At 31.5% G+C, this 23,628-nt stretch overlaps 3 protein-coding genes across 3 annotated transcripts; 1 reads left to right on the top strand and 2 right to left on the bottom strand.

Moving 5' to 3' along the window:
• Positions 1-2,159: 2,159 nt before the first annotated feature.
• Positions 2,160-2,801, bottom strand: LOC141595464 (F-box protein CPR1-like). Its single transcript, XM_074415431.1, has one exon. The coding sequence runs from the start codon at positions 2,799-2,801 to the stop codon at positions 2,160-2,162; it is 642 nt and encodes a 213-aa protein (XP_074271532.1).
• A 4,742-nt stretch (positions 2,802-7,543) lies between these two features.
• Positions 7,544-8,185, bottom strand: LOC141595465 (F-box protein CPR1-like). The gene has a single exon (XM_074415433.1). The coding sequence runs from the start codon at positions 8,183-8,185 to the stop codon at positions 7,544-7,546; it is 642 nt and encodes a 213-aa protein (XP_074271534.1).
• A 10,965-nt stretch (positions 8,186-19,150) lies between these two features.
• On the top strand, positions 19,151-21,980 carry LOC141595466 (uncharacterized). The gene is made up of 3 exons (XM_074415434.1): positions 19,151-19,221; positions 20,700-21,441; positions 21,486-21,980. Exons 1-3 carry the CDS (start codon positions 19,151-19,153, stop codon positions 21,978-21,980), a joined length of 1,308 nt encoding a protein of 435 aa, XP_074271535.1.
• Positions 21,981-23,628: the final 1,648 nt, after the last annotated feature.

Below are 23,628 nucleotides of genomic sequence, written 5' to 3' on the forward strand. Positions count from 1 at the left end.
TTTTTTGTCTTTATTACCACTATGTGGTAGTCTTTGACCCGTTTTAAGATTTAAGACGGAGATTCAATCTTAAACAAGACGTACTTTTTCAATCTTAAATATTCCGTAAGTAATCATACGGTGACACAAATTTTTATCTGGTCTTGAACTACTATAATATGATGGCTTGAGCTTCAAAATTAATTTTCACTAGAACGTCCAAAGAAAATCAAATAGTTACCTTATCTAAGCAATAAAAAATTAGAGCATACTTAGTGTAAGATAATAGTTTATTCATTCCATTTTCATTGTTTTATTTTCATTTTGAAAAATTTAAGAAATATAGGTGATATTACTACTCTATCCCTTAATTAAGAAAAAGGGGGAGAATGTCATCTTAATAGAATGAGTAAAAGTATAAGATTAGGGGTAGTAGTAATAGTCTATCGATTTTATCATTATCAGGAGATGGTTGATTTGGGATAAATTTTGGAGAAAAAAGGTCAATAAAAATAGAATGAGTGGATTATTTAATGCTCCGTATGAGACTATAGTGACGTTTATTTGCATAACATCCCACTTTTGCCGACCATTTTCAAGTTATGTTAGCAAATCCAATATCTGCAAACTACTTAAACATAAATGACAGTATAAAACTATAAGTAAATACCCCGTATATGAGTTTTGGGTAGAGGTTGATCTGATCCTACTACTAAGTCAGGACTTATTACTACTACATATACAATTTAGTTTAAGTGGACTATAATACAAATTTGACTCCTGATTCTATAAATAATCTTTTATTACATTATTGATGTATACCAATAAGGTAATTATATTAATGCATTGAAATAGTATACCAAATGCACAATTCGCTTAAAATTTCGAAAGATAAACTATTAAGTACGATGTATATAATAGAAGAGGAGATCCAGAGTGAGTTCTAATGTTTAAAAGAATTGATACGATTCGATAACTTTCGGCCAACCTTAAATTTGTAACGAAAAATAATATATTCAGCAAGTCACAGAAAAAAAAAATCAGCATTTGGCAGGGTATAACAAAATTTTGGTAAATAATTAAGATAGTAGGGGAAAAAATGTTTAAATACGAAGTACTTTAGTTTTTTGGAAACGAGAGAAATGTTTAATAATTTTTGACAAAAAAACGCTTATAACAAAATCAAAACCAATTAGACATTGTATATTTTCTAAAAAAATGGGCATATAGCCAAACAGAGCTGTATAATGATGGCGGATCATCTAGCTAATCGAGGAGTTAATGCAAGTACTATCCATATTCATCTCGAGAGCCCGTCCACGGAGCTGAGGTCCATCCTAAGGGAAGACATTTTTAGGGTAACTATACCCCGCGTAGTAGCTAATAGTTAGTTTCGGGGCTTTGCCCCTCAAATGTACCAAAAAAATAATAATTTTGATTAATATAATAAATAAGCAATTGGTTCATAATAAATGTTAACATTTATCGTAAATATAAGAATAGTTAGCACTATAATAAGAGAAAATCACTTTTATTAGAAATCAAACTCTATTAAAAGTGTTCAATTATATCAGTGCATTTGTTTTGGTTGGAGTGAATGTAAATGACGATTTATTAGGGCGGTAATAAATTGTACATCGTGTCAGACTATCAACTATGGGCGTTAAGACATACATAAAGCTAATATATATAAAATACTATTAAAAGCCTAAACTAAAATGGCTCATAAAGTCCACGTCAACAAAGCCACGTGTGATTGTAAAATGCCACGTCTGATTTAACGCAATGCCACATTTGATTTACAAATGACACGGTTGCCATGTGGACAATATCACTCCAAAAGACCATATATCATCATTCAATTCAAAGCCATCTAATCTACGTAATTATGTTCAATTTAAAGCTTTAATCAATATATATATATATATATAAGAGGCTTTTTTCAGGCAACGAGAGAGTCTCCAAGTTTTATAAAACACTAAATAAAAATAAAAATAAAATATATCTTTAGAATATATATCTTCTTATTGGGATAAAATTTTCTTTCTTTAGAATATAAATCTTCTTATTGAGATAAAGTTTTACTAATAAATTATTTGTCAACAAGAATTGAGAAGTTAACAACGTTTCAATTTCCTCAATTTGAAAACACCTCGGATTTTTGTATTATTTAAACCCTACTACAAACCTAGAAAACAAATAAACGCCTCGTAAAAGTGAGGCACCTCAGAAACCTCATGGATCTCCGATAATCTTGATTTTCGATCCTTAATGCTATGCCATTTGATTTCAACCTCATGTCTGGCATAGATTTGTTTACGACCTCTTGCCACCAAAATCTCATCGTCATGCCTCCGATAACAAAGTGGGAAAATATCAAGAGTGCAGATGTCTTTGTTAGTCGAGATTTCTAAAAACTTCACCCACGACTCTTTCACTCCATACTCCTTCATTACCCATATATCTACCGTTTTTTCAGGGTCGCTCTTAATTGACACTAATAAACATAAACATCCATCGACGACCCTCAATTCTACATCACCAAGAAAACAAACCTCGTCGAGACCATAATCTGGAGGCAATGCCACATTTTGATCCCATTCTTCAGTGGTAAGATTGAAACATCCAATCCGATGGCGCCATTCTTTAAGGGTATGCTGATTCAGGTTATATTTAGGTTTGGAGAATACCCAGTGGGGTAAATGGGTACCAATCAAGGCACCAGAAACCGTGGCATTGGAGTTTATTGTAAAACCGTCCCAAGTTTTATCTTCCAATTGTCTCCAAGAATTTACCCTTAAACTATAAACAATAACTTCCATTCTATCAACGGAGTATGTGATCCGAACAATTTTATAATCATTGTTGAAAATATCAAATCCAAACCCATAGCCGGGATCAAATAGCAAAAAACCGTCTATGGAGTCGAAATTGGGCGGGACTTTTAAATAGGAGCCGGTTAAGAGATTGAGTAGCATTATGAGGCCACCAAAGACGGTTCCCATGCAAAGTAACCCATTACACGAACAAAAGTAGTGAATGTGGTCCTGTATGTTAATGGCTTTAGGGAAAGGTATATGTGTCGGCAGAGAATGTAGGGAGTCAATGTCGAAAACTTGAAGACCACGGTTGGTGGTGGTGTTGAGGAAGACAAGGCGGTTAGTGTTTGACGAAAGTGAACGATGGAGATGTTGATGGACGAAGTCAGGGGTTGAAATAAGTGTGTTGAAGGATTTGCATACTATTTAAGGTTGAAAAGTGAATTAACGTCAACTTTGGGGAGTATTTCTTCGAGTAAGATGTCCATGGGAAGCGTCACCATGGAATATTGTTTCTTTGGCTGCTTCTGCATGTTTCCGATGGAAATTGAGAGAATATCAACTGGTTTGGTAATCACCTAGCAAACGGGTTCATCAGTCAAAGCGCATGTTAGGTCAAGTTGGATCATGTCATTTAGAATTTTAAGAGTTCAAGTCGGGTGAGATGCGAGGTCATTTTCGGGTGTATTGTTATCGAGTTAATTATTTAGGATGGTCATGTCAAGTCTGTTGTAAAATCATTAGCCTTACACAATACCGATATATTACAAAAATATAATTAACCTAAAACTAAAAGGTGAGAAAAACAGTATAAAAAAAGTCAAAATTCCCTAACTAATATCAGAAAGAGGAATTAAGGAGGTATATAAGATAATAATAGTACTATCAGATATGAGTATTACAAAAAGACTAATTAATTTTAAAAACTATATGGTATTTAATTTCTCACAAAACCCATTTTACTTAGTTTTAAACATTTTAAACTCAATAGTTATTTAAAACTAAATAATGTTCTATTTTTCAATATAATAACTAAATGATTATTTGTTTTTCAATATACACATTTTACTCGATATAATACCATATTTAAAACTTTCCATAATAGCTACATGGAATGTTTAAAATAGTATTAAAAAGTTTCATAACAATTAGAGGTGGGTCAATATTGTAACCCGTGCAACGCACGGGCACAAAATCTAGTATCTAAGAAATGTATCATCTTCTTCTTAGTTAAAACTTAAAGTCACCATCATTTTACTAATTAATATTATTATTGCCATTAATCACCCACCCCATCAATTCCTCTTGCATGTAACGCATATTTTTGTCCTTTTAAATCTATCTCTGATCACCCATTTTCACTCTAAGTGCTTCAATCTCCCACTTTACAACTGATCTCCTACTACCTCTTGCCCTTTGTTCATATTTAGTTATTCAAATTAACATTTTATTGTATGTATAGATTTAACGATATTTGAGAAGTATATACTCTTGCTCAATTATTGTAGACTTAATTTTAATTCTTTTTCCGTTTGTTTTTGCAGAGTTGGAGAAAAATCAATATATGCCAACGATGATCACTGGAGATACTGAATGTCGAGAATTTTAGAAACACAACAACGATGCCTAATATAAGTAGATTAAATTTATTAAATCACACACATATATGTAGATTTTAGTGATTATAAATTTATATGTAATTATGAATAACAACTTATCATTTTATCTTAAGTTGAAAATGAACTAAAATGTCATTCAATGTATCCTAATAAAAGTTGATTTATTAAAAAAAAAAAAATTATCCTTTTAAAAGTAAATTTCTTAAGAACAAAGCAAATTTTATTTAATTTTATCCTAATATAAGTAGAAAACAAATTTCATTTAATTTTATCCTTATATAAATAGATTAAATTTATTAAATCGCACGCATATATATAGAGTTTAGTGAGTATAAAGTTATAAGTAATGGTAACTTTGACTTCTTTTTCTATCTTAAGTTGAAAATGAACTAAAGTGTTATAGGAGGCGATTTTGTGATATTGGCATAGTGTTTTTCCAATGAATTTCTTTTGTAGGAGAAAAAAAATATATGGAGATGATTTGTATGATTAACAATATTGAAAACACCTTTAAATTTTGAGTTTCTAAAACGTTTATTTAACTACTCTACGTTGTTTTATGTTAAGACTGGTAAAGCAAGGACCAGTTGTTGTATCAATAGGACCCACATTATCATCATCATCATATACGGAGTACTATAAAATGCAATTGTTCCTTCAAAGTACCAAATATATATTGATGAAACAAGTGTGTAAATGAGTAATAATGTATGCCGACAATTGTTCTTATTTAGAGTCTACAAAAATGAGTATTAGCTTGAAATAATTTCGTATATCTAGGTTATAGGTACAAGATTCATGTTAATAATTACATACTAAAGTTTAGTTCATTTAAAAAATTACACAAATTCTCAATTAAGATGGACATTATCCATCTTAAACTTAAAACGGGTCAAATATATACCAAATCACATGATAAATTGCTTAGAAAATGTCAATTTTTTTGTCTTTATTACCACTATGTGGTAGTCTTTGACCCGTTTTAAGATTTAAGACGGATATTCCATCTTAAACAAGACGTACTTTTTCAATCTTAAATATTCCGTAAGTAATCATACGGTGACACAAATTTTTATCTGGTCTTGAACTACTATAATATGATGGCTTGAGCTTCAAAATTAATTTTCACTAGAACGTCCAAAGAAAATCAAATAGTTACCTTATCTAAGCAATAAAAAATTAGAGTATACTTAGTGTAAGATAATAGTTTATTCATTCCATTTTCATTGTTTTATTTTCATTTTGAAAAATTTAAGAAATATAGGTGATATTACTACTCTATCCCTTAATTAAGAAAAAGGGGGATAATGTCATCTTAATAGAATGAGTAAAAGTATAAGATTAGGGGTAGTAGTAATAGTCCATCGATTTTATCATTATCAGGAGATGGTTGATTTGGGATAAATTTTGGAGAAAAAAGGTCAATAAAAATAGAATGAGTGGATTATTTAATGCTCCGTATGAGACTATAGTGACGTTTATGTGCATAACATCCCACTTTTGCCGACCATTTTCAAGTTATGTTAGCAATCCAATATCTGCAAACTACTTAAATATAAATGACAGTATAAAACTATAAGTAAATACCCCGTATATGAGTTTTGGGTAGAGGTTGATCTGATCCTACTACTAAGTCAGGACTTATTACTACTACGTATATAATTTAGTTTAAGTGGACTATAATACAAATTTGACTCCTGATTCTATAAATAATCTTTTATTACATTATTGATGTATACCAATAAGGTAATTATATTAGTGCATTGAAATAGTATACCAAATGCACAATTCGCTTAAAATTTCGAAAGATAAACTATTAAGTACGATGTATATAATAGAAGAGGAGAACCAGAGTGAGTTCTAATGTTTAAAAGAATTGATACGATTCGATAACTTTCGGCCAACCTTAAATTTGTAACCAAAAATAATATATTCAGCAAGTCACAGAAAAAAAAAATCAGCATTTGGCAGGGTATAGCAAAATTTTGGTAAATAATTAAGATAGTAGGGGAAAAAATGTTTAAATACGAAGTACTTTAGTTTTTTGGAAACGAGAGAAATGTCTAATAATTTTTGACAAAAAACGCTCATAACAAAATCAAAACTAATTAGACATTGTATATTTTCTAAAAAAATGGGCATATAGCCAAACAGAGCTGTATAATGATGGCGGATCATCTAGCTAATCGAGGAGTTAATGCAAGTACTATCCATATTCATCTCGAGAGCCCGTCCACGGAGCTGAGGTCCATCCTAAGGGAAGACATTTTTGGGGTAACTATACCCCGCGTAGTAGCTAATAGTTAGTTTCGGGGCTTTGCCCCTCAAATGTACCAAAAAAATAATAATTGTGATGAATATAATAAATAAGCAATTGGTTCATAATAAATGTCAACATTTATCGTAAATATAAGAATAGTTAGCACTATAATAAGAGAAAATCACTTTTATTAGAAAGCAAACTCTATTAAAAGTGTTCAATTATATCAGTGCATTTGTTTTGGTTGGAGTGAATGTAAATGACGATTTATTAGGCCGGTATTAAATTGTACATCGTGTTAGACTGTCAACTATGGGCGTTAAGACATACATAAAGCTAATATATATAAAATACTATTAAAAGCCTAAACTAAAATGGCTCATAAAGTCCACGTCAACAAAGCCACGTGTGATTGTAAAATGCCACGTCTGGTTTAACGCAATGCCACATTTGATTTACAAATGACACGGTTGCCATGTGGACAATATCACTCCAAAAGACCATATATCATCATTCAATTCAAAGCCATCTAATGTACGTAATTATGTTCAATTTAAAGCTTTAATCAATATATATATATACATATATATATATATATATATATATATATATATATAAGATGCTTTTTTCAGGCAACGAGAGAGTCTCCAAGTTTTATAAAACACTAAATAAAAATAAAAATAAAATATATCTTTAGAATATATATCTTCTTATTGGGGTAAAATTTTCTTTCTTTAGAATATAAATCTTCTTATTGAGATAAAGTTTTACTAATAAATTATTTGTCAACAAGAATTGAGAAGTTAACAACGTTTCAATTTCCTCAATTTGAAAACACCTCGGATTTTTGTATTATTTAAACCCTACTACAAACCTGGAAAACAAATAAACGCCTCGTAAAAGTGAGGCACCTCAGAAACCTCATGGATCTCCGATAATCTTGATTTTCGATCCTTAATGCTATGCCATTTGATTTCAACCTCATGTCTGGCATAGATTTGTTTACGACCTCTTGCCACCAAAATCTCATCGTCATGCCTCCGATAACAAAGTGGGAAAATATCAAGAGTGCGGATGTCTTTGTTAGTCGAGATTTCTAAAAACTTCACCCACGACTCTTTCACTCCATACTCCTTCATTACCCATATATCTACCGTTTTTTCAGGGTCGCTCTTAATTGACACTAATAAACATAAACATCCATCGACGACCCTCAATTCTACATCACCAAGAAAACAAACCTCGTCGAGACCATAATCTGGAGGCAATGCCACATTTTGATCCCATTCTTCAGTGGTAAGATTGAAACATCCAATCCGATGGCGCCATTCTTTAGTGGTATGCTGATTCAGGTTATATTTAGGTTTGGAGAATACCCAGTGGGGTAAATGGGTACCAATCAAGGCACCGGAAACCGTGGCATTGGAGTTTATTGTAAAACCGTCCCAAGTTTTATCTTCCAATTGTCTCCAAGAATTTACCCTTAAACTATAAACAATAACTTCCATTCTATCAACGGAGTATGTGATCCGAACAATTTTATAATCATTGTTGAAAATATCAAATCCAAACCCATACCCGGGATCAAATAGCAAAAAACCGTCTATGGAGTCGAAATTGGGCGGGACTTTTAAATAGGAGCCGGTTAAGGGATTGAGTAGCATTATGAGGCCACCAAAGACGGTTCCCATGCAAAGTAACCCATTACACGAACAAAAGTAGTGAATGTGGTCCTGTATGTTAATGGCTTTAGGGAAAGGTATATGTGTCGTGAGAGAATGTAGGGAGTCAATGTCGAAAACTTGAAGACCACGGTTGGTGGTGGTGTTGAGGAAGACAAGGCGGTTAGTGTTTGACGAAAGTGAACGATGGAGATGTTGATGGACGAAGTCAGGGGTTGAAATAAGTGTGTTGAAAGATTTGCATACTATTTAAGGTTGAAAAGTGAATTAACGTCAACTTTGGGGAGTATTTCTTCGAGTGAGATGTCCATGGGAAGCGTCACCATGGAATATTGTTTCTTTGGTCAACTGCTTTGCATGTTTTAGATGGAAATTGAGAGAATATCAACTGGTTTGGTAATCACCTAGCAAACGGGTTCATCGAGTCAAAGGCGCATGTTAGGTCAAGTTGGATCATGTCATTTAGAATTTTAAGAGTTCAAGTCGGGTGAGATGCGAGGTCATTTTCGGGTGTATTGTTATCGAGTTAATTATTTAGGATGGTCATGTCAAGTCTGTTGTAAAATCATTAACCTTACACAATACCGATATATTACAAAAATATAATTAACCTAAAACTAAAAGGTGAGAAAAACAATATAAAAAAGTCAAAATTCCCTAACTAATATCAGAAAGAGGAATTGAGGAGGTATATAAGATAATAATAGTACTATCAGATATGAGTATTACAAAAAGACTAATTAATTTTAAAAACTATATGGTATTTAATTTCTCACAAAACCCATTTTACTTAGTTTTAAACATTTTAAACTCAATAGTTATTTAAAACTAAATAATGTTCTATTTTTCAATATAATAACTAAATGATTATTTGTTTTTCAATATACACATTTTACTCGATATAATACCATATTTAAAACTTTCCATAATAGCTACATGGAGTGTTTAAAATAGTATTAAAAAGTTCCATAACAATTAGAGGTGGGTCAATATTGTAACCCGTGCAGCGCACGGGCACAAAATCTAGTATCTAAGAAATGTTTCATCTTCTTCTTAGTTAAAACTGTTAAGTCACCATAATTTTACTAATTAATATTATTATTGCCATTAATCACCCACCCCATCAATTCCTCTTGCATGTAACGCATATTTTTGTCCTTTTAAATCTATCTCTGATCACCCATTTTCACTCTAAGTGCTTCAATCTCCCACTTTACAACTGAATTCCTACTACCTCTTGCCCTTTGTTCATATTTAGTTATTCAAATTAACATTTTATTGTATGTATAGATTTAACGATATTTGAGAAGTATATACTCTTGCTCAATTATTGTAGACTTAATTTTAATTCTTTTTCCGTTTGTTTTTGCAGAGTTGGAGAAAAATCAATATATGCCAACGATGATCACCGGAGATACTTGAATGTCGAAATTTTAGAAACACAACAACGATGCCTAATATAAGTAGATTAAATTTATTAAATCACACACATATATGTAGATTTTAGTGATTATAAATTTATATGTAATTATGAATAACAACTTATCATTTTATCTTAAGTTGAAAATGAACTAAAATGTCATTCAATGTATCCTAATAAAAGTTGATTTATTAAAAAAAAAAAAATTATCCTTTTAAAAGTAAATTTCTTAAGAACAAAGCAAATTTTATTTAATTTTATCCTAATATAAGTTTAAAACAAATTTCATTTAATTTTATCCTTATATAAGTAGATTAAATTTATTAAATCGCACGCATATATATAGAGTTTAGTGAGTATAAAGTTATAAGTAATGGTAACTTTAACTTCTTTTTTGTATCTTAAGTTGAAAATGAACTAAAGTGTTATAGGAGGCAGTATTTGTGATATTGGCATAGTGTTTTTCCAATGAATTTCTTTTGTAGGAGAAAAAAATATATGGAGATGATTTGTATGATTAACAATATTGAAAACACCTTTAAATTTTGAGTTTCTAAAACGTTTATTTAACTACTCTACGTTGTTTTATGTTAAGACTGGTAAAGCAAGGACCAGTTGTTGTATCAATAGGACCCACATTATCATCATCATATACGGAGTACTATAAAATGCAATTGTTCCTTCAAAGTACCAAATATATATTGATGAAACAAGTGTGTAAATGAGTAATAATGTATGCCGACAATTGTTCTTATTTAGAGTCGACAAAAATGAGTATTAGCTTGAAATAATTTCGTATATCTAGGTTATAGGTACAATATTCATGTTAATAATTACATACTAAAGTTTAGTTCATTTAAAAAATTACACAAATTCTCAATTAAGATGGACATTATCCATCTTAAACTTAAAACGGGTCAAATATATACCAAATCACATGATAAATTGCTTAGAAAATGTCAATTTTTTTGTCTTTATTACCACTATGTGGTAGTCTTTGACCCGTTTTAAGATTTAAGACGGATATTCCATCTTAAACAAGACGTACTTTTTCAATCTTAAATATTCCGTAAGTAATCATACGGTGACACAAATTTTTATCTGGTCTTGAACTACTATAATATGATGGCTTGAGCTTCAAAATTAATTTTCACTAGAACGTCCAAAGAAAATCAAATAGTTACCTTATCTAAGCAATAAAAAATTAGAGTATACTTAGTGTAAGATAATAGTTTATTCATTCCATTTTCATTGTTTTATTTTCATTTTGGAAAACTTAAGAAATATAGGTGATATTACTACTCTATCCCTTAATTAAGAAAAAGGGGGAGAATGTCATCTTAATAGAATGAGTAAAAGTATAAGATTAGGGGTAATAGTAATAGTCCATCGATTTTATCATTATCAGGAGATGGTTGATTTGGGATAAATTTTGGAGAAAAAAGGTCAATAAAAATAGAATGAGTGGATTATTTAATGCTCCGTATGAGACTATAGTGACGTTTATGTGCATAACATCCCACTTTTGCCGACCATTTTCAAGTTATGTTAGCAAATCCAATATCTGCAAACTACTTAAACATAAATGACAGTATAAAACTATAAGTAAATACCCCGTATATGAGTTTTGGGTAGAGGTTGATCTGATCCTACTACTAAGTCAGGACGTATTACTACTACGTATATAATTTAGTTTAAGTGGACTATAATACAAATTTGACTCCTGATTCTATAAATAATCTTTTATTACATTATTGATGTATACCAATAAGGTAATTATATTAGTGCATTGAAATAGTATACCAAATGCACAATTCGCTTAAAATTTCGAAAGATAAACTATTAAGTACGATGTATATAATAGAAGAGGAGATCCAGAGTGAGTTCTAATGTTTAAAAGAATTGATACGATTCGATAACTTTCGGCCAACCTTATATTTGTAACCAAAAATAATATATTCAGCAAGTCACAGAAAAAAAAATCAGCATTTGGCAGGGTATAACAAAATTTTGGTAAATAATTAAGATAGTAGGGGAAAAAATGTTTAAATACGAAGTACTTTAGTTTTTTGGAAACGAGAGAAATGTTTAATAATTTTTGACAAAAAACGCTTATAACAAAATCAAAACCAATTAGACATTGTATATTTTCTAAAAAAATGGGCATATAGCCAAACAGAGCTGTATAATGATGGCGGATCATCTAGCTAATCGAGGAGTTAATGCAAGTACTATCCATATTCATCTCGAGAGCCCGTCCACGGAGCTGAGGTTCATCCTAAGGGAAGACATTTTTGGGGTAACTATACCCCGCGTAGTAGCTAATAGTTAGTTTCGGGGCTTTGCCCCTCAAATGTACCAAAAAAATAATAATTGTGATGAATATAATAGATAAGCAATTGGTTCATAATAAATGTTAACATTTATCGTAAATATAAGAATAGTTAGCACTATAATAAGAGAAAATCACTTTTATTAGAAATCAAACTCTATTAAAAGTGTTCAATTATATCAGTGCATTTGTTTTGGTTGGAGTGAATGTAAATGACGATTTATTAGGCCGGTATTAAATTGTACATCGTGTCAGACTGTCAACTATGGGCGTTAATACATACGTAAAGCTAATATCTATAAAATACTATTAAAAGCCTAAACTAAAATGGCTCATAAAGTCCACGTCAACAAAGCCACGTGTGATTGTAAAATGCCACGTCAAATTTAACGCAATGCCACATTTGATTTACAAATGACACGGTTGCCATGTGGACAATATCACTCCAAAAGACCATATATCATCATTCAATTCAAAGCCATCTAATCTACGTAATTATGTTCAATTTAAAGCTTTAATCAATATATATATATATATATATATATATATATATAAAAGAGGCTTTTTTCAGGCAATGAGAGAGTCTCCAAGTTTTATAAAACACTAAATAAAAATAAAAATAAAATATATCTTTAGAATATATATCTTCTTATTGGGATAAAATTTTCTTTCTTTAGAATATAAATCTTCTTATTGAGATAAAGTTTTACTAATAAATTATTTGTCAACAAGAATTGAGAAGTTAACAACGTTTCAATTTCCTCAATTTGAAAACACCTCGGATTTTTGTATTATTTAAACCCTACTACAAACCTGGAAAACAAATAAACGCCTCGTAAAAGTGAGGCACCTCAGAAACCTCATGGATCTCCGATAATCTTGATTTTCGATCCTTAATGCTATGCCATTTGATTTCAACCTCATGTCTGGCATAGATTTGTTTACGACCTCTTGCCACCAAAATCTCATCGTCATGCCTCCGGTAACAAAGTGGGAAAATATCAAGAGTGCGGATGTCTTTGTTAGTCGAGATTTCTAAAAACTTCACCCACGACTCTTTCACTCCATACTCCTTCATTACCCATATATCTACCGTTTTTTCAGGGTCGCTCTTAATTGACACTAATAAACATAAACATCCATCGACGACCCTCAATTCTACATCACCAAGAAAACAAACCTCGTCGAGACCATAATCTGGAGGCAATGCCACATTTTGATCCCATTCTTCAGTGTTAAGATTGAAACATCCAATCCGATGGCACCATTCTTTAGTGGTATGCTGATTCAGGTTATATTTAGGTTTGGAGAATACCCAGTGGGGTAAATGGGTATCAATCAAGGCCCGGAAACCGTGGCATTGGAGTTTATTGTAAAACCGTCCCAAGTTTTATCTTCCAATTGTCTCCAAGAATTTACCCTTAAACTATAAACAATAACTTCCATCCTATCAACGGAGTATGTGATCCGAACAATTTTATAATCATTGTTGAAAATATCAAATCCAAACCCATACCCGGGATCAAATAGCAAAAAAACCGTCTATGGAGTCGAAATTGGGCGGGACTTTTAAATAGGAGCCGGTTAAGGGATTGAGTAGCATTATGAGGCCACCAAAGACGGTTCCCATGCAAAGTAACCCATTACACGAACAAAAGTAGTGAATGTGGTCCTGTATGTTAATGGCTTTAGGGAAAGGTATATGTGTCGGCAGAGAATGTAGGGAGTCAATGTCGAAAACTTGAAGACCACGGTTGGTGGTGGTGTTGAGGAAGACAAGGCGGTTAGTGTTTGACGAAAGTGAACGATGGAGATGTTGATGGACGAAGTCAGGGGTTGAAATAAGTGTGTTGAAGGATTTGCATACTATTTAAGGTTGAAAAGTGAATTAACGTCAACTTTGGGGAGTATTTCTTCGAGTAAGATGTCCATGGGAAGCGTCACCATGGAATATTGTTTCTTTGGCTGCTTCTGCATGTTTCCGATGGAAATTGAGAGAATATCAACTGGTTTGGTAATCACCTAGCAAACGGGTTCAGTCGAGTCAGGCGCATGTTAGGTCAAGTTGGATCATGTCATTTAGAATTTTAAGAGTTCAAGTCGGGTGAGATGCGAGGTCATTTTCGGGTGTATTGTTATCGAGTTAATTATTTAGGATGGTCATGTCAAGTCTGTTGTAAAATCATTAGCCTTACACAATACCGATATATTACAAAAATATAATTAACCTAAAACTAAAAGGTGAGAAAAACAATATAAAAAAGTCAAAATTCCCTAACTAATATCAGAAAGAGGAATTGAGGAGTTATATAAGATAATAATAGTACTATCAGATATGAGTATTACAAAAAGACTAATTAATTTTAAAAACTATATGGTATTTAATTTCTCACAAAACCCATTTTACTTAGTTTTAAACATTTTAAACTCAATAGTTATTTAAAACTAAATAATGTTCTATTTTTCAATATAATAACTAAATGATTATTTGTTTTTCAATATACACATTTTACTCGATATAATACCATATTTAAAACTTTCCATAATAGCTACATGGAGTGTTTAAAATAGTATTAAAAAGTTCCATAACAATTAGAGGTGGGTCAATATTGTAACCCGTGCAACGCACGGGCACAAAATCTAGTATCTAAGAAATGTTTCATCTTCTTCTTAGTTAAAACTGTTAAGTCACCATCATTTTACTAATTAATATTATTATTGCCATTAATCACCCACCTCATCAATTCTTCTTGCATGTAACGCATATTTTTGTCCTTTTAAATCTATCTCTGATCACCCATTTTCACTCTAAGTGCTTCAATCTCCCACTTTACAACTGAACTCCTACTACCTCTTGCCCTTTGTTCATATTTAGTTATTCAAATTAACATTTTATTGTATGTATAGATTTAACTATATTTGAGAAGTATATACTCTTGCTCAATTATTGTAGACTTAATTTTAATTCTTTTTCCGTTTGTTTTTGCAGAGTTGGAGAAAAATCAATATATGCCAACGATGATCACTTTGGAGATCTTTGAATGTCGAGAATTTTAGAAACACAACAACGATGCCTAATATAAGTAGATTAAATTTATTAAATCACACACATATATGTAGATTTTAGTGATTATAAATTTATATGTAATTATGAATAACAACTTATCATTTTATCTTAAGTTGAAAATGAACTAAAATGTTATTCAATGTATCCTAATAAAAGTTGATTTATTAAAAAAAAAAAAAAAAATTATCCTTTTAAAAGTAAATTTCTTAAGAACAAAGCAAATTTTATTTAATTTTATCCTAATATAAGTAGAAAACAAATTTCATTTAATTTTATCCTTATATAAGTAGATTAAATTTATTAAATCGCACGCATATATATAGAGTTTAGTGAGTATAAAGTTATAAGTAATGGTAACTTTAACTTCTTTTTCTATCTTAAGTTGAAAATGAACTAAAGTGTTATAGGAGCGATATTTGTGATATTGGCATAGTGTTTTTCCAATGAATTTCTTTTGTAGGAGAAAAAAATATATGGAGATGATTTGTATGATTAACAATATTGAAAACACCTTTAAATTTTGAGTTTCTAAAACGTTTATTTAACTACTCTACGTTGTTTTATGTTAAGACTGGTAAAGCAAGGACCAGTTGTTGTATCAATAGGACCCACATTATCATCATCATATACGGAGTACTATAAAATGCAATTGTTCCTTCAAAGTACCAAATATATATTGATGAAACAAGTGTGTAAATGAGTAATAATGTATGCCGACAATTGTTCTTATTTAGAGTCTACAAAAATGAGTATTAGCTTGAAATAATTTCGTATATCTAGGTTATAGGTATAAGATTCATGTTAATAATTACATACTAAAGTTTAGTTCATTTAAAAAATTACACAAATTCTCAATTAAGATGGACATTATCCATCTTAAACTTAAAACGGGTCAAATATATACCAAATCACATGATAAATTGCTTAGAAAATGTCAATTTTTTTGTCTTTATTACCACTATGTGGTAGTCTTTGACCCGTTTTAAGATTTAAGACGGATATTCCATCTTAAACAAGACGTACTTTTTCAATCTTAAATATTCCGTAAGTAATCATACGGTGACACAAATTTTTATCTGGTCTTGAACTACTATAATATGATGGCTTGAGCTTCAAAATTAATTTTCACTAGAACGTCCAAAGAAAATCAAATAGTTACCTTATCTAAGCAATAAAAAATTAGAGTATACTTAGTGTAAGATAATAGTTTATTCATTCCATTTTCATTGTTTTATTTTCATTTTGAAAAAATTAAGAAATATAGGTGATATTACTACTCTATCCCTTAACTAAGAAAAAGGGGGAGAATGTCATCTTAATAGAATGAGTAAAAGTATAAGATTAGGGGTAATAGTAATAGTCCATCGATTTTATCATTATCAGGAGATGGTTGATTTGGGATAAATTTTGGAGAAAAAAGGTCAATAAAAATAGAATGAGTGGATTATTTAATGCTCCGTATGAGACTATAGTGACGTTTATTTGCATAACATCCCACTTTTGCCGACCATTTTCAAGTTATGTTAGCAAATCCAATATCTGCAAACTACTTAAACATAAATGACAGTATAAAACTATAAGTAAATACCCCGTATATGAGTTTTGGGTAGAGGTTGATCTGATCCTACTACTAAGTCAGGACTTATTACTACTACGTATATAATTTAGTTTAAGTGGACTATAATTCAAATTTGACTCCTGATTCTATAAATAATCTTTTATTATATTATTGATGTATACCAATAAGGTAATTATATTAGTGCATTGAAATAGTATACCAAATGCACAATTCGCTTAAAATTTCGAAAGATAAACTATTAAGTACGATGTATATAATAGAAGAGGAGAACCAGAGTGAGTTCTAATGTTTAAAAGAATTGATACGATTCGATAACTTTAAATAACCTTAAATTTGTAACCAAAAATAATATATTCAACAAGTCACGAAAAAAAAAAAATCAAATTTGCCAGGTATAGCAAAATTTTGGTAAATAATTAAGATAGTAGGGGAAAAAATGTTTAAATACGAAGTACTTTAGTTTTTTGGAAACGAGAGAAATGTCTAATAATTTTTGACAAAAAACGCTTATAACAAAATCAAAACCAATTAGACATTGTATATTTTCTAAAAAAATGGGCATATAGCCAAACAGAGCTGTATAATGATGGCGGATCATCTAGCTAATCGAGGAGTTAATGCAAGTACTATCCATATTCATCTCGAGAGCCCGTCCACGGAGCTGAGGTCCATCCTAAGGGAAGACATTTTTGGGGTAACTATACCCCGCGTAGTAGCTAATAGTTAGTTTCGGGGCTTTGCCCCTCAAATGTACCAAAAAAATAATAATTGTGATGAATATAATAAATAAGCAATTGGTTCATAATAAATGTTAACATTTATCGTAAATATAAGAATAGTTAGCACTATAATAAGAGAAAATCACATTTATTAGAAAGCAAACTCTATTAAAAGTGTTCAATTATATCAGTGCATTTGTTTTGGTTGGAGTGAATGTAAATGACGATTTATTAGGCCGGTATTAAATTGTACATCGTGTCAGACTTTCAACTATGGGCGTTAAGACATACATAAAGCTAATATCTATAAAATACTATTAAAAGCCTAAACTAAAATGGCTCATAAAGTCCACGTCAACAAAGCCACGTGTGATTGTAAAATGCCACGTCTGATTTAACGCAATGCCACATTTGATTTACAAATGACACGGTTGCCATGTGGACAATATCACTCCAAAAGGCCATATATCATCATTCAGTTCAAAGCCATCTAATCTACGTAATTATGTTCAATTTAAAGCTTTAATCAATATATATATATATATAAAAGAGGCTTTTTTCAGGCAACGAGAGAGTCTCCAAGTCTTATAAAACACTAAATAAAAATAAAAGTAAAATATATCTTTAGAATATATATCTTCTTATTGGGATAAAATTTTCTTTCTTTAGAATATAAATCTTCTTATTGAGATAAAGTTTTACTAATAAATTATTTGTCAACAAGAATTGAGAAGTTAACAACGTTTCAATTTCCTCAATTTGAAAACACCTCGGATTTTTGTATTATTTAAACCCTACTACAAACCTGGAAAACAAATAAACGCCTCGTAAAAGTGAGGCACCTCAGAAACCTCATGGATCTCTGATAATCTTGATTTTCGATCCTTAATGCTATGCCATTTGATTTCAACCTCATGTCTGGCATAGATTTGTTTACGACCTCTTGCCACCAAAATCTCATCGTCATGCCTCCGGTAACAAAGTGGGAAAATATCAAGAGTGCGGATGTCTTTGTTAGTCGAGATTTCTAAAAACTTCACCCACGACTCTTTCACTCCATACTCCTTCATTACCCATATATCTACCGTTTTTTCAGGGTCGCTCTTAATTGACACTAATAAACATAAACATCCATCGACGACCCTCAATTCTACATCACCAAGAAAACAAACCTCGTCGAGACCATAATCTGGAGGCAATGCCACATTTTGATCCCATTCTTCAGTGGTAAGATTGAAACATCCAATCCGATGGCGCCATTCTTTAGTGGAATGCTGATTCAGGTTATATTTAGGTTTGGAGAATACCCAGTGGGGTAAATGGGTACCAATCAAGGCACCGGAAACCGTGGCATTGGAGTTTATTGTAAAACCGTCCCAAGTTTTATCTTCCAATTGTCTCCAAGAATTTACCCTTAAACTATAAACCATAACTTCCATTCTATCAACGGAGTATGTGATCCGAACAATTTTATAATCATTGTTGAAAATATCAAATCCAAACCTATACACGAGATCAAATAGCAAAAAACCGTCTATGGAGTCGAAATTGGGCGGGACTTTTAAATAGGAGCCGGTTTAGGGATTGAGTAGCATTATGAGGCCACCAAAGACGGTTCCCATCCAAAGTAACCCATTACACGAACAAAAGTAGTGAATGTGGTCCTGTATGTTAATGGCTTTACGGAAAGGTATATGTGTCGGCAGAGAATGTAGGGAGTCAATGTCGAAAACTGGAAGACCACGGTTGGTGGTGGTGTTGAGGAAGACAAGGCGGTTAGTGTTTGACGAAAGTGAATGATGGAGATGTTGATGGACGAAGTCAGGGGTTGAAATAAGTGTGTTGAAGGATTTGCATACTATTTAAGGTTGAAAAGGGAATTAACGTCAACTTTGGGGAGTATTTCTTCGAGTAAGATGTCCATGGGAAGCGTCACCATGGAATATTGTTTCTTTGGCTGCTGCTGCATGTTTCCGATGGAAATTGAGAGAATATCAACTGGTTTGGTAATCACCTAGCAAACGGGTTCAGTCGAGTCAGGCGCATGTTAGGTCAAGTTGGATCATGTCATTTAGAATTTTAAGAGTTCAAGTCGGGTGAGATGCGAGGTCATTTTCGGGTGTATTGTTATCGAGTTAATTATTTAGGATGGTCATGTCAAGTCTGTTGTAAAATCATTAGCCTTACACAATACCGATATATTACAAAAATATAATTAACCTAAAACTAAAAGGTGAGAAAAACAATATAAAAAAGTCAAAATTCCCTAACTAATATCAGAAAGAGGAATTGAGGAGGTATATAAGATAATAATAGTACTATCAGATATGACTATTACAAAAAGACTAATTAATTTTAAAAACTATATGGAATTTAATTTCTCACAAAACCCATTTTACTTAGTTTTAAACATTTTAAACTCAATAGTTATTTAAAACTAAATAATGTTCTATTTTTCAATATAATAACTAAATGATTATTTGTTTTTCAATATACACATTTTACTCGATATAACCATATTTAAAACTTTCCATAATAGCTACATTGAATGTTTAAAATAGTATTAAAAAGTTCCATAACAATTAGAGGTGGGTCAATATTGTAACCCGTGCAACGCACGGACACAAAATCTAGTATCTAAGAAATGTATCATCTTCTTCTTAGTTAAAACTGTTAAGTCACCATCATTTTACTAATTAATATTATTATTGCCATTAATCACCCACCCCATCAATTCCTCTTGCATGTAACGCATATTTTTGTCCTTTTAAATCTATCTCTGATCACCCATTTTCACTCTAAGTGCTTCAATCTCCCACTTTACAACTGATCTCCTACTACCTCTTGCCCTTTGTTCATATTTAGTTATTCAAATTAACATTTTATTGTATGTATAGATTTAACGATATTTGAGAAGTATATACTCTTGCTCAATTATTGTAGACTTAATTTTAATTCTTTTTCCGTTTGTTTTTGCAGACTTGGAAAAAATCAATATATGCCAACGATGATCACTGGAGATACTGAATGTCGAGAATTTTAGAAACACAACAACGATGCCTAATATAAGTAGATTAAATTTATTAAATCACACACATATATGTAGATTTTAGTGATTATAAATTTATATGTAATTATGAATAACAACTTATCATTTTATCAAATGTAGTAGACTCAATATCACTCATTTGATCTTTGCTGATGATTTGATGATTTTTGTAAGGGGAGATGTGCCCTCAGTCAATGCTGCTAAAACAGCTCTTTCTGAGTTTGCTCTTATCTCTGGTTTACATGCTAATATTGAAAAAACTAATATCTACTTTGGTGGAGTTTCTCATTCTATTATGCAAGAGATTTTGGAAGCTACTGGATTTTCCTTAGGAGATTTCCCATTCAGATACCTTGGGCTCCCTCTTGCTACATCAAAGCTTAAACTTTCTATGTATGACTCTTTAGTTACTAAAATTCAGAAATGCATTCACCACTGGTTTTCTCATGCTCTTTCCTATGCTGGAAGGGCTCAGCTTCTGAACTCAGTGATTTTTGGGTTGGATAATTTCTGGTGTTCCAGTCTCCTTCTTCCAAAGGAGGTCATTCATCACATAAATAAAATTAGTAAGGATTTCTTTTGGAATATTCCAGTGGGTACTAGAAGGCTAGTGTTCAAAAGCTGGTCTACTATTTGTGCTCCTTGGACCTATGGTGGCTTCAATATTAAGGATCTCCTCTCCTGGAATCAAGCTTTGCTCATGAAGTGGGTTTGGAAGTTTTCTTTCCCTGATACTGGCTTGTGGGCTCTCTGGATCAAGACCTATGTCCTGAAACAGGATTCTATTTGGACAATTATCAGTAAAGAACAGTTCACTTCTTGTTTCAGGGATATTCTCAAAACCAGGGATCTTTTTGTCTCTCTCTCTCAGGGTCTGCCCAGCAAGCTCAGCTCCAGCTTAATGCTTGGTGTGCTGGTTCTCATATTCCTGCTAACCTTCTCTACTTATTCTTTAGACAGATTACTCCTGTTGGGGATTGGGCTACCAGCCTAACCTACTCAGGGATCATGCCCAGTCACAAAATTATATCTTCTATGGCTGTTCAGGGGCAGCTTGCTCCTGTGAATAATCTTCAAAGAAGAGGTTTATCCCTTGCAAATAGATGTTGTCTGTGTGAGAACCATGAGGAGAACCATGCTCATCTCTTCTTTTCTTGTCCTTACTCTCATCATGTATGGTCTTCTGATCTTCAGTGGATGAAAGTTATCAGGCCTGCTTTATCCTTGCAGCAAGAACTCACTCTCCTGGTTCCTCTGCCTAATTGGAGGAAGCATTGGTTTCAAGTTTCCATTACTGCTGTGGTTCATTCACTATGGACTGAACGGAATCGCAGGATTTTTGCTCAGGAGAAGCTCTCCCCTTCTGCTCTGCTAAACAAGATTAAGTTCCAGATAGCTGTTCGTATGCATATGCGCCATTCTGAGCTTTTTATAGCTTGTGTTCAGTCTGATTAAGGCCTCTTTTTCCTTAGTTTGAGTTGTTCTTTATTGGATAGTTTTGCAAATTGTAATTTCTTTTCTTCTTAAGAAATGAAATGATAACTCTTTTGCAAAAAAAAAAAAAAAACTTATCATTTTATCAGAAGTTGAAAATGAACTAAAATGTCATTCAATGTATCCTAATAAAAGTAGATTTATAAAAAAAAAAAATTATCCTTTTAAAAGTAAATTTCTTAAGAACAAAGCAAATTTTATTTAATTTTATCCTAATATAAGTAGAAAACAAATTTCATTTAATTTTATCCTTATATAAGTATATTAAATTTATTAAATCGCACGCATATATATAGAGTTTAGTGAGTATAAAGTTATAAGTAATGGTAACTTTAACTTCTTTTTCTATCTTAAGTTGAAAATGAACTAAAGTTTTATAGGAGGCAGTATTTGTGATATTGGCATAGTGTTTTTCCAATGAATTTCTTTTGTAGGAGAAAATAATATATGGAGATGATTTGTATGATTAACAATATTGAAAACACCTTTAAATTTTGAGTTTCTAAAACGTTTATTTAACTACTCTACGTTGTTTTATGTTAAGACTGGTAAAGCAAGGACCAGTTGTTGTATCAATAGGACCCACATTATCATCATCATATACGGAGTACTATAAAATGCAATTGTTCCTTCAAAGTACCAAATATATATTGATGAAACAAGTGTGTAAATGAGTAATAATGTATGCCGACAATTGTTCTTATTTAGAGTCGACAAAAATGAGTATTAGCTTGAAATAATTTCGTATATCTAGGTTATAGGTACAAGATTCATGTTAATAATTACATACTAAAGTTTAGTTCATTTAAAAAATTACACAAATTCTCAATTAAGATGGACATTATCCATCTTAAACTTAAAACGGGTCAAATATATACCAAATCACATGATAAATTGCTTAGAAAATGTCAATTTTTTTGTCTTTATTACCACTATGTGGTAGTCTTTGACCCGTTTTAAGATTTAAGACGGATATTCCATCTTAAACAAGACGATTTTTTTCAATCTTAAATATTCCGTAAGTAATCATACGGTGACACAAATTTTTATCTGGTCTTGAACTACTATAATATGATGGCTTGAGCTTCAAAATTAATTTTCACTAGAACGTCCAAAGAAAATCAAATAGTTACCTTATCTAAGCAATAAAAAATTAGAGTATACTTAGTGTAAGATAATAGTTTATTCATTCCATTTTCATTGTTTTATTTTCATTTTGAAAAAATTAAGAAATATAGGTGATATTACTACTCTATCCCTTAATTAAGAAAAAGGGGGAGAATGTCATCTTAATAGAATGAGTAAAAGTATAAGATTAGGGGTAATAGTAATAGTCCATCGATTTTATCATTATAAGGAGATGGTTGATTTGGGATAAATTTTGGAGAAAAAAGGTCAATAAAAATAGAATGAGTGGATTATTTAATGCTCCGTATGAGACTATAGTGACGTTTATTTGCATAACATCCCACTTTTGCCGACCATTTTCAAGTTATGTTAGCAAATCCAATATCTGCAAACTACTTAAACATAAATGACAGTATAAAACTATAAGTAAATACCCCGTATATGAGTTTTGGGTAGAGGTTGATCTGATCCTACTACTAAG

This window comes from Silene latifolia, chromosome 8, assembly GCF_048544455.1.
Source record: "Silene latifolia isolate original U9 population chromosome 8, ASM4854445v1, whole genome shotgun sequence".
Lineage (NCBI taxonomy): Eukaryota > Viridiplantae > Streptophyta > Magnoliopsida > Caryophyllales > Caryophyllaceae > Silene > Silene latifolia.